The following is a 16,272-nucleotide window of genomic DNA, read 5'->3' on the forward strand; positions in this document are numbered from 1 at the left end:
AGAGAAATAATGGTTCAGTTTGCTAAATATGGGCCCAATGCTGAACGGATGTGAGATTTCTCTTCTTCCCTTTTAGAGTTGCAATTTTAAGTTTTGAATATGGGGATTTGGTTGAATTATCTATAAATGATTTCATATTTTGTTTGGTGTGCCTATCAATGTTGAGAACTTGAGTTATATCTTCAACAAGTATTAAACTTTCATTTGGATATCATAGGTTCTTCCGGAATACCAATACTAACAAATCTTTCTGGTTTTTATCAGTCATAGAGGTAGGATTGAGGAACCTGTTTCCAGGTTGAGGTCCAGAGGAAAGTCAAGAAGCCGCAGTCCTCGCCCGAGGTAGGGAACCTTGGTTTTATACTTAACTGTGATCATTGGAAATAATAATTTGTTTCATGAGGTGTGTGTGTGTGTATTGATTTCTCTAAATGGATGCTGATACGTGTTCTACTGGATAATAGCTATTGCTTATTTGTTTTACGCCTTTAGTATTATGAATGCCTACTTTTAATTATAAGTCAAAATCGATAATGACTTTTTCTCTACTGCAGGACAGTTAGCAGTGTTTATCTAAGCTTATTGTAGACATCTTATATGCCCCAACATCTTTATAAGATGTTTCAAGAGCTTATAAGTTAGAGAGATAGAGAGAAAGAATTGTGAATGAGGGCAAGATGAAATGGGAAGGTTATATGTTAGAAATAACAAAAATAATGGGGTTATTTTTGTAAATTGGTTACTGCTCATAAGATGATGAAAAAATAATGTGTTGAGAAATTTATTTTTTAGGAGCTGAAGAGCTGTTGGAGCTTATGTTTAGATCTTTATATATTATAAGCAGTTTAGGAACTCATTTCGGCAAACATTTATAAGCAGTGTTGTTTCTGACCTAATGCTTGCATTCCTCAAGAGCTTAAATCCACTAAGTTGATTACAGGGACAGGGACAGGGATAGGGACAGGGCTCGCAGTAGGAGAAGCGACAGTAGAAGTAGAGATAAAAGCGAGCGTGACTATCCTCGTGACAGGCACAGGGATAAGCGATATCGGAGCAGGAGTAGGTCTCGAAGCCGGAGCCTTAGTGGAAGTCCTGGTTATCGTAGAGAACGTGGAAGAGGCAAATATGATAATGATGATGACGAGAGACGTAGACGAAGTCCGTCTTATAGAAGGTATATCTTTTAACACAATCCGACATCTGAGTTTTATTAGTTTCTACACTTTAATACATATTTTTTATTGTGCTTTGTTGTATATGAAAGTGCTTCTCCTATTCGGCGAAGTCCCAGTCCTCGTAGGAGCCCATCTCCAAACAAAACACCTCCTTCTAGGGATGGAAGTCCTACCATGGATAATTACAAAAAAGGACCAAGCGCATCTATAAGCCCCCCTCCACGCAGTCGACCTGATTCTCCGAGTCCCCCTCCACGTGGTCGTCGTGTTTCTCGGAGCCCCTCTCCACATTCTGAGGCTGATGTAAGTATTTGAAGCTTCTTCCTATACTAATTGACAGAATTTTACCTTCCCCAGATATGTTCAATCTTCCCTGCTATGTTTTGGCCAGGAATGAAGCAGCGAACTTCTTCTTGTGGTATCGTTTTCTTGCTGCTGGCATTGCGTAACTTGATCTATCTTGTAATTATCTATCTGTGGCGGTAGTGGACTTATCCTTCTGTTTTATGTTAGATTCTGCGCCTGCTTAAAATAGTAATGTACCAATCTAAACTCATACCTTTCTGAGGTGGTTTAATTTATGTTTTCAGTAGTTTTATCATTATATGTGTTTCTTATTTAGTTTCTAATTATGTTCTTACCTAAATAAATGTTATTGATAACTTCACTTATATAGAACCCTTTTACCAGCCTTCTATAGTTTGTGTTCCTGAGGATAGTTGGTGGTTGACAAGATGATGCTTGCAGCTATTGAAGCTTCTTTTAGATGATGCAGTAGATGTTGATGCAGCTTTTGTATTTCTCTTTCCCAGTAACATTTTCAGACCACTTGACGTGTAGGTGTCTCTTTCCCAGTAAGATATTGAACCCTTTTGGTGTGAGTTGATATACTTGTTAATTGTTTGGAAAGGTTACTATTTGAGAGGTGTGAGTAATGCCATTGTTATTCTATATTGGACTCTAAAGGAACACATGTAATCATCCAATTAAGTGCTAGTTTGAGAGAGGGAGAATTATATTATGAAAAATGGAAGTCGGCATCATGTAGCATATCATAATATAATTTTGTGTGACGAATTACCTCTTACCTAACTTGCATATGTTATCACAGTTATTCTATCCACTAATAAGACAAATCTTGGAAATTTTCTGGTGCCTTGTATCATGCTCCTTATGATAGATACTAGTACAATTTATTTGTTGATGTATACTTTAGGTATGACAAACACACTATTATTTGATAAACAAGTTTGTGTGGTGAACTATTAAGATGAATAGGTGCCCCCTATTATTATACATTTATACTCCTATGTTTATGAAGCTTATCTATTGATTAATTTATGTATGTAGAAGAGTGTGGAGTAAGGCCTACATACGCGCGATCTGATGCGGTACATGTGTCATTTGATCTACACGCCATCTCTAAATTTAACTAAAACTAATTACAAAATTATTTCTTTCAAGTCTACTTTAATTTCTTGCATCGCACTCACGCATATTCACTTTTTTTGCTATCATCTCTTGTAAAGTCAATGCTATAAATTATTGCATTTGACTTTTTACTTTTCCCTCATTTTTCCTGGATTTCTATGCAAATCAACACTTAAGTGGATGCTCTTACCTCAAGGTTGTCTGCATAAGTTGTTCCACAGACATTTTAATTCGATGACTTGTATTTTTTGCACTGCATAATGCGTCACTAATGCATGAGATGATCTCTACTTAAGTTGTCTACCTCCACATATATAATAAGTGTTCCATGTCTAGGTATGTTGATCGGTCCCAAAGGCCGTCGTAATAAATCATGATGTGTTGTCTCACCGTATAAGATTAGTAGTGACAGAGCCTCGATGGTGCATCCACTGTAGCTTCCCACTGTGGTGCACCACCGTGAGCCTCAACGGAACACAATCATGGGCCTCGATGGAATGGATTCTATGGTGGTACTACTTTTTTGTGCTCCTAAAACATGTTATTGAGTAAGCAAGTATAATTCAATTAATATTCATAACTATACACAAATTTCATGTGAAATCCTTAGCAATCAACCATCGTGAGCTTCAAAACAGTACGAAAAGTTCAAATGTCGCAACGTTGTAAGGATTTATTATTGCTTATTAAATTACTTTTTGTTTATACCTTGATAAGAATATTTTGTAATATTTAATATACATATATATTTAATGAAGTTTGCTAAAGTTGTAACCGTGAATAACTAACACAAAGCTGGATGTAACAAATCTACTTTTTCAATACTTTTATTTTTAATATTTTTGCGAAAAATTGAGAAATAGGTTTAAAAATAGCATGTCAGTTACAACCATATAAATGGATATTTAGTTTTAAAAGAAATATCTAATAATAGAACTTCTGTAGAAAAGACTTACTGATTAAGTTATGCAATTATGAAAGCCATATTTTCTCCTATATACCCAATATGTAATGTGTACGAAAGAATAGTTCATATACACAATTGAAGCTACAAAAACGGTCAAATGACTTTGGTCTCACTTGCCATTAATTAATGGTGTAGAATAGTAAGAACCAAAACCACATTGAAAATGAAAAAGATGGTTAAATAGTTTTATTAACTTGATGAAAAATATTAGGGCAAATATTTAGGAAAGATAAAAGTAGGTGCATACACGCGAATTTCTCGTGCGAAAGAGTGAATATAGTCAGCATTGTAATTTATTAAATGAATGGAATGGTGTGAATAAAAATGAATTGACTCACGATTCCTGCTACCTTTATTGCAGAATAGAGTATTCCTTTACTTGGATTTCACATTTTTCACATTTTTTAGGTTGGACTTTATGCAAAATCCAATGCAAAGTTGAAATTAGGCATGAATCCCTATGTTCTTCTCACCCAAAAAGGAACACCATCAAAGCCTTGGGTGTCTTTGCACTTTCCCAACTGTTTGTAATTGTATACTTACTCAATTTGCATAATGAGTACGAATTCTATTAAAATAATATTACTATATCTCCTATTGTCAAACTAATTTTATAACTATATAGGATCTTGAGCACAACGGACGCATTGTCAGCAAATTTCTGGAGTAAGATCTGAACATATTAAATGGCACTCCTATAAAATAATGGAGCTTTTACTTTCATACCCTAAATTATATTACCATTAAATTTAATATGAAATTGAAAATTCAAACTAAATCAAATTAAACGATGGAATCCAAATCATAACCAATAAAAAGAAAAAGCAGAAAAAAAAATAAAAATTAATAGATTGTTTTCATTGTGGGCTGCATTTCATAATTATCATTATTATTACACCCTTTTCAGCTGTCCCTCAATTTATTTCTTGGCAGCATCATGAATATTGATTCATGTCTGTCTACCTTATGGAAATTAATCCATTCCATCATAACTAACAAAAAGAATTCAACCATCTGCAATAATCACTTCAACTAATTCTAATAGTCGAATACAAGAATATTTATTACACCCTCTGATCATGTCAAATTAAATAAAAAAAAACTAGAATAAACTTAGGAGAGAGGCCATGTAATGTAACTTACCTTTACAAGCATAAGAAATAAGAAGAAAATAAAAGTAGTGAAAAATGAAATGAAGAAATGATCAGAAACAAGAAGAGTGGTGTGAATTGTAGCAGTAGTTATAGGCGTGGAGGCGGAGGAAGAGCCTCCTTCGCCTAGTGGAGAAGAAGAGCCCATTTTTGAGCTTGAACCAAATCTTCCTCCTCAGCCTTCTCGCGGTTCGGAAGCGAACAGAGATGGCCTTTTTCACTCTGAAGAAGGATGTTTTGATTCTATCGGAGACGCTCTGCTTCCTCGAAAACGTGTAGCTTCGCAAGAAGAGCTGCCTCTTCTCCAGCTCCGTGTATCCCATCTCACTCCGAAACACATATGTTTGCGTTTGCGGCCCCATATATATATATACGTCTATGCGTACACCATCTGAATAAGAGAAAGAGGAGAGAGACGGATCTGAGAAATAGAAGGATCGATGGGTTTATATAAACTAATAAAAGGGAGAGGAGAGGGGTTTGTTACTTTGTTTGTTGGCGGCTTTTTTATTTATTATGCTTCCACTTTCATTTTGGGGGCTATGTTTTTATTTTTTTAGAATTATGTTTCTTATACAGGTATGTTTTCCTTTTTTCTCTCACATTCCATGTTTAGGAAATTCATATTTTTAAGATATTGTTTTATATATTTGATTCTTGTAATATTTCAAATTTATATTTATATATTATGAAAAATCTGAAATATTTTATTGACAGTATTTAGTGAATTAAAAATAACAATATTAATTCGATAGTTAATTTGAAACCTATTTATCAAGGTAAAAAGAGAGAGCTAAGTAGCTTAATTTGAAATATAATTGAAGTTTAGTATTCACTTTGATATAAAATTTTACTCCATTTAGCATTTTTTTTATATATCATACATACACTATTGTTTGGTAAGATTTTGGAAATTTAATTAACAGTATTTAGTGGTATACATCACAATCTTTAAAACATATCAAGTCCCTGTAGAACATTGTAATTTGTATTGACATTACCATTAGATTTCTTTTTGCAATTAATCCCTCCGTCCGTTATTAGGAGTCTCATTTCTTGACGGCACGGATTTTAAAAAATATTAAGAAAAGTGAGTAGAAAAAATTTAGTGGAACATGGATCCCACTTTTATGGAGTACTCCCTCCGTCCCAGATTAGGAGTTAGATATAGTTATGGCTCGGGTTTTAAGAAAGAGTTAAAGTGAATAAATGAAGCGAGATGGTGGGGTGTGTAATAAATGAAGCGAGATGGTGGAGTGTGTAATAAATGAAGTGAGTTGGTTGAAGGTGGGTCTCTTTTGACTTTTTTGTCTTTGGTTTGGTTTATTTTATTTTAATGTAGATAATGACATTTTGATGTAATTTTGATGAATAATGGAGTAAAATTATATGACCAAATATGAAAAATTCTAAATATGACTCTTAAACTGGGATGGACTTTTATGGCAAAAGGTGATTCTTAATCTGGGACGGAGAGAATATTAGTTTTAAATGAAATGTGAGTGTAATGAGTTAGTGGAAGGTGAGACTCTATTATCATTTATGGTAAAAGTGAACCTGAACTTCTATTCACGGACGGACTAAAATGGTAAAAGTATACAATGTAAAGATGATTTCATGGACATTTTGGTCCTTTTACATATGTACAATGAATAAATACCTTATATAGTTGGAGTTGGTAACAATAGTAGTAGTATATTAATATAGGCAATAGGAAAGCTTGCGCCAAGATTTAATTGCTTCCAGTCTTAATAATATTAATTAGGATTGGACCACCAGGCACCATCCACATTTTCTCTACCTTTCTCTTTAATGCCTTATTCTGTTTCCTAAAGAAGTTTCTGATTAGAAATAAATAAGGGGGGAGGAAAAGAAAAAGGTTTTGAACTTTATAAAGGCCTCTTTTATTCAAGAAAAGGATTTTACAAATCGAAAAAATACTGTCCATTGGAACCTAATCACACAAGAGTTTAGAAAAAATTCATATCTAACGATATGGTTATAACTTATAATTAACTTTATCAAACTTTATTTCGTTTTAATTCGAATTTTCATCTGTGAAACAATCTGAAATGATCAATACTTTCTATGAAACATCTACTTCTCTAAAGTAGTACTCACTCCGTATGAAATTTGTTATCATGGACAAAAGGGAATATTCTCTTTGCTTGGCAGTGAGCAAATTAAAATTCTCCCTATATCTATATGATAGTGTCATGTAAATAAATAAGTATATCTAGCTAGCACTATTGTATGAATATAATAATTTTTAATTAAGAAACTTAACTTAATATTTTTATGTTAGGCCTAATGGTGATGATTAAATAGGCTTTCAAGATGGAAGTAGTTAAATAATTTTAGAATTTTATAATGTATCATTGAATTATTAAACAAAGTAAGTGACACACTTGTGCGAAAGAAAACGCTTCATGGATAAGGATTCGAAAACAAAGATTTCTTTTGCGGGCAAGAAAGAGATTCCAACAAAAAAGTCAAAAATTAAGTGACATAATTGAAAATAAACATAAACAATGAGAAAATGTTACAACCTACATAATTCATGTGTCTTCTCACCAATCAAAATTCGTTAATTAAAAAGCTATCTTAATTCTTAGCTTAAACTACATTTGTTACACTCATTCTAAACAAATTATCTGACCAACGTTAAAAGTCGCCCTAAACGCCAACTAACAGAGTGTTATGACGCAGTTAACATTGTTTGATAAGTTACTCTTTAATAGTAGTATATTTTCCAAAGTAAGTTTTGAATATATCCGATCCTAATGTCAAGTGATTGTACTATTTTAATGTTTTAGTCATCAAGAATTTTATCCCAAGGTTTCTTTGACAATTTTTTCGAAAAAAAAGAAAACAAATATAATCCATCCAAACTAGTTTGCTTAAGGAGTTTCACTGCAATTCATAATTTTGTTTTTTTATTCTGTAAACACTTAAATATATATAAGGGGTGCACTATGGTGCCACCATAGATAGAATAATATCATACCCACCAATATAGTCTGTTAGATCTCATTTCTGGACGCCTAAGATTAAATTTCGTGAACAGAACACGGGTTGCAGTCTACTGTATTAGATATTGCAGTCGTGGTAAACTGCAATATTGTTGTGGTAAGACTGCAATATTCAATGAATAACACTGCAATCTGATAACGTAAAATTAGAAATTTCCCCCTCCGTATTTTTACACGTGGCAGCATGACAAGCACACGATTTTCAGATCTGATGGCCTAAGATGGTGGTATGATATTACAATAAAGAGGATTGTCATCTTAATATATCTCCGTATATAAGTGATGTTCATGTAAGATAATTTGGAGTGAATCCCTGACAAAAAGTATACTCATATTTTGATTGAAGAAAACAAATAAATTCAAAGTCATGACATTCATTTATAGAGCTAATTAAATTGACTAACTAAGTAGCATATTTTTCATGTCTCCAACTAATCTTGTTTTCCCCTTTTTTTAATCCTTTATGGTTAGCTTATTGACATCATTTCATAAAAAGAATCTACCGAAAGTTAAAAGGAAAATTAATCCAACGCGTTTCAAAGTTCAAAGTTCAAAGTTCAAACTCCCAAATCACATGGTAAACTGGCGAAGAAGTATATTTGCAAGAAATGTCAAAATATAAAACAAAATGTCAAACCCCAAAACATCATATTTCAAGCGCCAAATGTAACCTCACAATGGTTGTATTAATTATTCAGCACCTAACATTTGGTCAAACTAAGTAGCCTATTCTATAAGTGCAGGCTAATCCTTTTATTTAATTAAACATAATCATTTTAATCCTACTACAACAAGATAGAAAACCTTCATTTATTATCTAAACCACCTAGCATTTAATTTTATTCATTTCAGAAAACGATTGGGCTTCACCCATGACATCTTCACATGCAATACATACTATCGAAAAAATTTAGAACACCACTTTTTAATATTATTATAAGAATCATGACTAACAATTTTCGACGCGACACAAAAATTCAACAAGAACACACATGAAATTAATGAATTTGGATCAAGTCGTATTTGAGGCTATACATTAGGAACTCAATAACTTTGGATTGGGTAAGGGTTACTTGTTAAAAATAATACTCTGTATTATTGTTTTTATTATTATATTTATTATTCTTTTAAAAAATACTATACTGCTATTCTCTAGATTCATGTAATGTATGCTTAAATAAGGTATATTAGGTTTTTATCGTGTAAGGAGTATAAGATTAAGATCGTTATGGTGTTGTATCAATCTATATTGATATTGTATCATGTTCAGGTTTGAAGGTAGTAGGTCGAATTTGTGTACATGTTGAGCATTTCTTTAATAGGTCAGGTTCAAGTTAATTATGCCTTCTTGGATTGTGTTGTTATCCGGTTAATCTGATAACGACTCAATCCACACAATTTGTCACCCCTAATAAAGTACCAAAATTCTCCTACATATACATTAATCCCTCTAGGTGAATCAAACCATCAACTTACTAATTAAAGGCAAAAAGAAAAATTTGAAGATTTTAGAAACACTCCTTATTACATGATATTTGGCAGAAAAATCATGAATAGGTGGGAAAACTAAAAATTTGAGTTTAAGTACGAAAAACTCATTTAAAGTAGTAATGAGATAATCAAGATAGATGCAACCAATCATCCACGAAGAATGCTTTGTCTTATTCTTGAAGCTTTTTTTTCTTAGTGTACATCTTTAATTAAACTTCACTGTATTACAATAATTCATTAATCACATCCAAAATAAATTATAATATATGCATTGTGCATCAAGATTGTTGAGACAATGTCCAAATTAATAATGTGATTGAAACCGGTCTTAATTTTTATGGTGCAAAAAGGTCTAACATGATATTTTTTGCTCAATTCTATGGTCGGACTTGTCACACTTGATCAAGCTAATATAGACACATTTTCATTGGGGAGCATAGGTCCCAACATTATTAATATTGTTCTTCTTGTTATTATATTAGTACTACTTTAAATTTTATAATTTCTCAAAAGTTTCTCAACATTATTATTAATTATTACAGGGAAATAAACAATATAATAGTGTTTGCCAGAAGTAATAGTTCATTGGAGGATGGTAAAATTAAATTCATATCCTCACTCACTTTATGTATGCATAGTATGTTGGCCAGAAGTAATATATTGTGGGCTATTGGTCGTTTCCATTTATGAATATGTAAATTTAGTTGAAGATAATCGACCCATAGACGCAAAGTTACTAATCATTACTAAATTATTGCAAGTAATATGCAATGATTAAATATGGATTTAAATGCTTTTAATTAATTACCGATCCACCTTTCCATGTTGCTTCACATTGAATCATCAATGCATAGGAATTTTGACAGCTAAAGAAATCAAGAAAGCAAGTTACATTCAATCGTCAATATGCAGGAATTTTGACAACTTAAGAAATCAAGAATGCAAGTTATATAGTCAATTATGCCATTACATTATTTTTGGTACGTACGTAATGTTCCTATGGTAAACACAAGAAAAAAATTCTACTACAATACTTCGATTTTTTGAAGTGCAACATAATCAATTAAACCTATAAAACCATTGAGCAAAACTAGCTTATAGAATCACCATGAGTTGGCGTTGGCATAGTCGACGAGATTATACATACAAAAATGTCATTTTAAAAAATTAAACGTTACAAGTAGACCAACTTTACAAGGTATTCTTATTTTGTACATATCATTATATCAAATACAAGACCTATAAATATATTAAACTATTAATATTTAATAGTAATAAATAACAATAATAGATCAAATTATACAACTGTCCTGAAATTAAGTTATTAATGTATAAATATGAGTATAATATTAATAGGTGTAGATCTAAATGAAATGAACTAGCTCTAACCTAAGATAAAATGCTTGAAATAATAATAGCACATACACTCTATCTCTCTACACGGACACTGACTTAGAAGTAAGAAGTCATTAGATGCTGTTTTTTGACCTAATATACTCTTTTGGATAAAGAATGTGACTAAATGCCTAAAATCATACTACATGACACCACAATGTAGATAAATTGTTAGGGTTTATCTACGATTCTTGAATTTTGATGATCATTTAATCAATTGAAGTAGTAGTGGCTATAATTCCTGCATCATTACTAAGCCACCTACTCATAGCTGCCTGAGGTCTTCATCCCATTCACCAAATTAAATCTTTTCTTCCCCTTTCCCTCTCACTTCATTGCACAAACCTAATTGCATCTCTATCCACACAATACACTTAAACCTTCAAATATATTGAAACTAGATTGCCCACACTCACATATAGAGAATTGAAAGGACGCCCTTCAAAGATATTCACTATACACAATTAAGTAATAACTGAGATTTTTTTTAAAATAATACTATATGTCAATCAACCAACGCCCCTTTGCTGAACAGAAAGTTCAAGCAACACAAACCTCAATTACTATGCGGCATGCCAACAACAACTGTATAAAGCTTGACCCAATACATACTAGTACTAACCTAAATGTACATTTTCTGTAGTCAAAAGCAAACTAGTAAAACAAGCACTTGGATCACAACGTCATACATGTCATCGTTTCCCAGCTTCATTAGCAGCAGGTACTACTTTTTTGGATAATTAGAAAGGTCTACATCCATAAGGGAAAGGTCATAAGGCAAATTAGCAGAATTTGCTTCGCTCCTGATCAACGATGAGGAACCTAAGGCGTCTGAGTTCGGAGTCTCCTGATTCCCGCCAAAATTTTGAGTAGTACCGACTGAAGATGGTGAATTTAACTCGTCTTTGTTCCCAAGGTTGCCTTTGTTTCTTCTGACTGTATCCATTTCTGGGCCAGTCGGAACAAAAGTGCGAGCCCTGTACTTTGTAGTTCCTTCGTCACCATCACCGTGGTTGTAGAGCACATAATCATGATAGGTAGGAGCAAACTGAATGAAGTTAAAAGCAAACATGATGAGAATATCCGCATAAAATTTTGAGAACACAGGTAAAAACCACACCCAGGATAAACATATACATGATTGAAAAGCATTGATACAACTAAGAAGAAGCCCATCCAGATAGTTTAAAATGCTTTGAATCTTTTTACCTGGTGTACTGTATCATGGTAAAAGTCACTGATGTTCAAAGCATGTGCAAAGCTTGCTGCAAAGCCACGATTCCCACCAATATTGGCACCAGCATATTCTTTGTAAGGAAAAGCGTAAAGATGGCCAACTGCAGCAATTAGCATTTCAACACAAATTATGAAATTTTGAAATTCTGCAGCATCCTCTGTATCTTTGATTAACTTGGATTTGGCTGCAAGAAAAACCAGCACACCCTGCAAGAGAAATCCAATTAACTTGATTAATATTCTCATCAAAAGTTAGTTCATAAGCATAGGAAACTACAATAATCTGACTACAGTAACAAAAGAAAGTTCTAGACATGTAGTAGTCTAACATTGATGATAACCAACATGGAAAAAATAATTCGGTAGTTGATCATTAAAGCTATTATAGATTATAGATGCATTAAAAAGGCTCAGGTCATACAAAAAGTTGGCAGTAAATTAATGACATAATAGTGGGAAACCAGGACAACGAGTAGGAAATTTTTAACATGAAGATTTAGCAGCAGCATTAGGGTTATTGGATATCTAAACCTTTCTTACCTGCCAATATGTAAGAAATACGACAGATTTGATTATGATAAACTTGGGCACTGGATTGAAAGGCTTCAGCAAATCTTTGCATGCCACATAAAACAAGGCCAAGGCATAAAGTGCCACAGAGTATGATATCGTGTAGATTATGGTGAGGTAGAGATAGGATTGCCTTGGATTGAAATTCCCGTCTTCATACTTCCCTTTTGCATATAGTATCAACGTAATTGTGACTAGGATGGGTTTAAGGATCACAAATTGCAAACCCCCTTGTTTGCACCTTCGTATAAAGCGTCTGCATGTGCAAATAAGTCAATAAACTTAAGCACACAGGCCCACCAAAAAAACGGAAAAAGATTAATGTGAAAACTCAAGTAGATTATTTATTCAGAACTATTACGACAATGATTTTGACACAGCCTAAAGAAGACATAAAAGCAGACAAGATGTAGTGAGAAAATGTAACACTTCCTGAATAGCACTAATGCAATATACCCAAACCCTCCTAAATGGTCAAACAGCCTACAATGAATCATTGAACCAACCAAACAGTATATCGCTATAAGCTCTCATAAATATGAAATGAACGCTCATCAAACTTCAAGACCCTATATGACACCAAACTACTAATCACCTGAGCAAAGAAATAGGAGTATTGCAGTAAATTGAAGAATACAAGTAGTATCACCAATGTCACCCATCTAGAAAAAAAAAAAAAATGTATACTGGAGTATAGCACAATATTTTAATTAGAATTAGATGTGAGTGCATCTTGAATGAGAGTAAAAGATGTTACCATAACAGCCAATAAGCAAAACTGAAACCAAAGAGTTTTGAAGAATCTAATATTCATACATGCATCCGGTCCCTCCAGCAACCAAAATATCCATATAATACCTCAACCCAAACAAAGTGTTAAGTTTTCTGATTGACTAGATTCTAGAACTAAGACAAAGATTCTCCAGATTATAATATATATATAGACAGGAATCTGATCTTTGCTACCTGATATGCATATAGTATCCCACACCAAATCCTAAAAACGACAGCAATATACATATGACGTTTTTAAAAAAAGCCATCATATGCATAATACTGTGATCAGCCAAAGAAATGGTAGTACGTGCAGAGAAGGCTCACCCATCCAATGCCATTGGGGGGAAGCAGCATGTCATTAGACACCAGTTGGGTTTCAGAACTTTTCCAGTTAAACTTAGCACAACAGCACCTGGACCACCTACCCATGCTAAGCATAGTGAAAGGAAATTATAAATGACCCAAGCTTCATATCTGTAGGGAAAATTAATTAGAAAAAAATCTAATTGTTTGAATGAAATGAAATAATCTATAAAAGCTCATAAATTTAAGCAATTAAACATAAAAAATCTAGAAATCTAAGAAAAGCAACATTATATGCAACCAAGAGTCCAAGACATACAAACATAAGTGGCAGGGGTATGTAATGGTTCTTGTGTGGTACTATTATTTTAATTCCAAATATTTTATGATTCACTATATACTCAGTTCTCTATGAAGTCCGGAACCATGTTATGTATGCAGTAAACATGAGCACACATGTCACGGATGATGGATGTCATGCTCTCAAATTCTTGTTGCACTACGTTTACAGAAGAATGTCATAATGCACATGCAAACTCCTTTTTGCCTCAGAATTCATAAATCAATAAAAAAAGCTTATGTTTCAGGAAAATCTTGTTGCAACTTGCAAGCTACCAAAAGTACTAGGGGCAGCTGGTACAAAATAGTTTGTGTAACTAATAATAAATTTTTTGGGTTGTATATGAGAAATAAGCTAAAAGTATAGCCCTAACATGGAGTTACTAGTTCTATAAATACAATGACACCCAGGTGAACTTTTACAAGTTATTCAAATACCTATTACCTACAGCATCAACACTATCAAGCGCCAGTACTCAAACCATTTAATCATTTGAGTGATGCATAATTTGTTTATCATAAATCAAAAGCTTATTTACTGTCACAATAGGATGGAGGTTTTCACATGTTGATAAAGACTAAACTAGATTGAATCTTCTTAATCACAAATGCCACGGATGAATTCATGAAATGAAACAACAGGTCTACCACAAAGATGTGTGAGAAAATGATACTTGATTAAGCTACAATAATTATAAGAAATTCCAAATTAAAATTTTAGATCATAACTGCAGAAAAGCAGCATTGTCAGAAAGTTAGATGCAGCATCACGTTATTTCATTACTCCAACATTGTGCGATATCTCATATCTGTAACCCTTTTTTTATCATAGTACATTATTTTTTGTCTCCTTAGGAGTAACATATGATACTTGTAAACCCAATCAACCACACAATCAAAAAGTTGGGAATGCCATCGAGGTTTATTCCTTACTTGAAACTCGTTCAAAACAAAATATGAAAATGTGATGAGCATACTTACATTTCTCGGATTGAATTGAAGTAAATTGCATGTTTATTCAGGATCAAGGACAAGAAAGACATCAATGCATATACCTGTTAGAGATTCACAATAAAGATGATTAGAAACCACTCACAAGTAGATTGAAGAAAATTATAGCATAAAGATCCCATAGTGAATGCTCGGTTTGGGTTATAAGCTAGTACAATCAACCATATAGAAAATGATTAAGATTGGTAATGCACATGGCTAATTCAAATTCCAGAAACCGGGATTGGTGAGATTTAAACTACTCCATTATTCAACTAAAAAGATTGACCGTGTGAAATCTTGCAAGACAATAGAATCTTCAAATTTGAAAAATAAGATACCAATAGGAGGCTCTCCATCAAAATTCATGGAGATGTTGAGTTGATTAGTTCTCTTAGTTAAAAAGAGATATCTTCCCAATAATCATACCGTAACAAAGAAATCAAACTAGTTCCTTTTCATACAAGCATAAAAGTAAAACTGTCATTTAAGCATTGTATATAGCAGTTAACCAAAGCACAGGATTGGATAGTAATGTTCCAGCAAATGAGCAGAAACTAGTGAGAAGACGTCAACTTTGGATGATGGGGCACAATAAGCATTTGATCACATAATCAACAAGAAGGTCTATTGACAGAGAATGGGGAACTCACTGGAACCATAAAGATAATGCGGACAATGTATCTCTGATATGTTGGCTCAGTATAATTCAGTAAATGGTTATAAATGTGGCGAAGGGCCAGTGCTATTGCCCCTATTGTACACGGCAATGCTATCAGTATGTAGAATATGGGCCCCATTTGCAACCAACAGCCCAATAGTCTCCCCGAAAAATCTAAGAAGAAAGCAATAGCATCAGCAATTAACAGAACCAACTAGGAAAAAAAATACAGATAGAACTACACCATCTAAAAAACAGTCGTATACCTCAAAATTCAAGTGTCGGTGTTGCCTGATTGCAGTAGCGTCAATTGAATACAATTGAATTTGTGAATTTCCTAAAAACTCAAAAGAAGCTTAACTCCAAATTGATGGCGAAGTGCTCGATAAAATGGTTGATCGAAGCAGAAACCGAAGAAGTGCCCTCAAAATCACACAAAAACTCGAGGGCGGTCGGATTTTGTAATGAGAGCACGGAACGGCATCACGTGAAGCAAAATTATCGCTTCACGATTAAGAAACCACCAGTTTGAATTAATGTTGACGAAAGGTCAAAAATTGAGCGCAGATAACGGGCATATGTAACCCGATCGCTGAAATCAAACACAGAATTCGGATTATTTTCCTTTTTTGGGCAGAGAAGAAAAAGCAATAGCATCAATCGAGAATCCGAGAAAATGCAGTGGGGAAATTTGAATAGGGGAGGCAAAAAGTGTTTATGGCGTGGAAATTGGGAATTAAGGCATTAATTGTGG

General features: G+C 33.3%; 2 protein-coding genes across 2 annotated transcripts in view; one reads left to right on the plus strand and one right to left on the minus strand.

Annotated features, from left to right (window-relative positions):
* The window catches only part of LOC125220476 (serine/arginine-rich splicing factor SC35-like), a 2,991-nt gene extending 1,215 nt beyond the window's left edge, over window positions 1-1,776 (plus strand). Inside the window, exons 2-6 of the mRNA XM_048122648.1 lie at window positions 3-50; window positions 265-342; window positions 941-1,174; window positions 1,265-1,478; window positions 1,567-1,776. Of these exons, the coding sequence (XP_047978605.1) occupies window positions 3-50; window positions 265-342; window positions 941-1,174; window positions 1,265-1,478; window positions 1,567-1,572 (580 nt within the window). The 3' untranslated portion in view covers window positions 1,573-1,776. The remainder of the gene's footprint in view (window positions 1-2; window positions 51-264; window positions 343-940; window positions 1,175-1,264; window positions 1,479-1,566) is intronic.
* Window positions 1,777-11,181: 9,405 nt separating this feature from the next.
* LOC125218322 (transmembrane protein 184A-like) lies at window positions 11,182-16,272 on the minus strand. Its single transcript, XM_048119968.1, is given in 8 exon segments — window positions 11,182-11,367; window positions 11,370-11,690; window positions 11,852-12,085; window positions 12,419-12,704; window positions 13,550-13,699; window positions 14,849-14,922; window positions 15,511-15,692; window positions 15,785-16,272. Coding segments are annotated over 7 exon segments (1,245 nt in total). The 5' UTR covers window positions 15,658-15,692; window positions 15,785-16,272; the 3' UTR covers window positions 11,182-11,334.

Source organism: Salvia hispanica, chromosome 4 (genome assembly GCF_023119035.1).
Source record: "Salvia hispanica cultivar TCC Black 2014 chromosome 4, UniMelb_Shisp_WGS_1.0, whole genome shotgun sequence".
NCBI lineage: Eukaryota > Viridiplantae > Streptophyta > Magnoliopsida > Lamiales > Lamiaceae > Salvia > Salvia hispanica.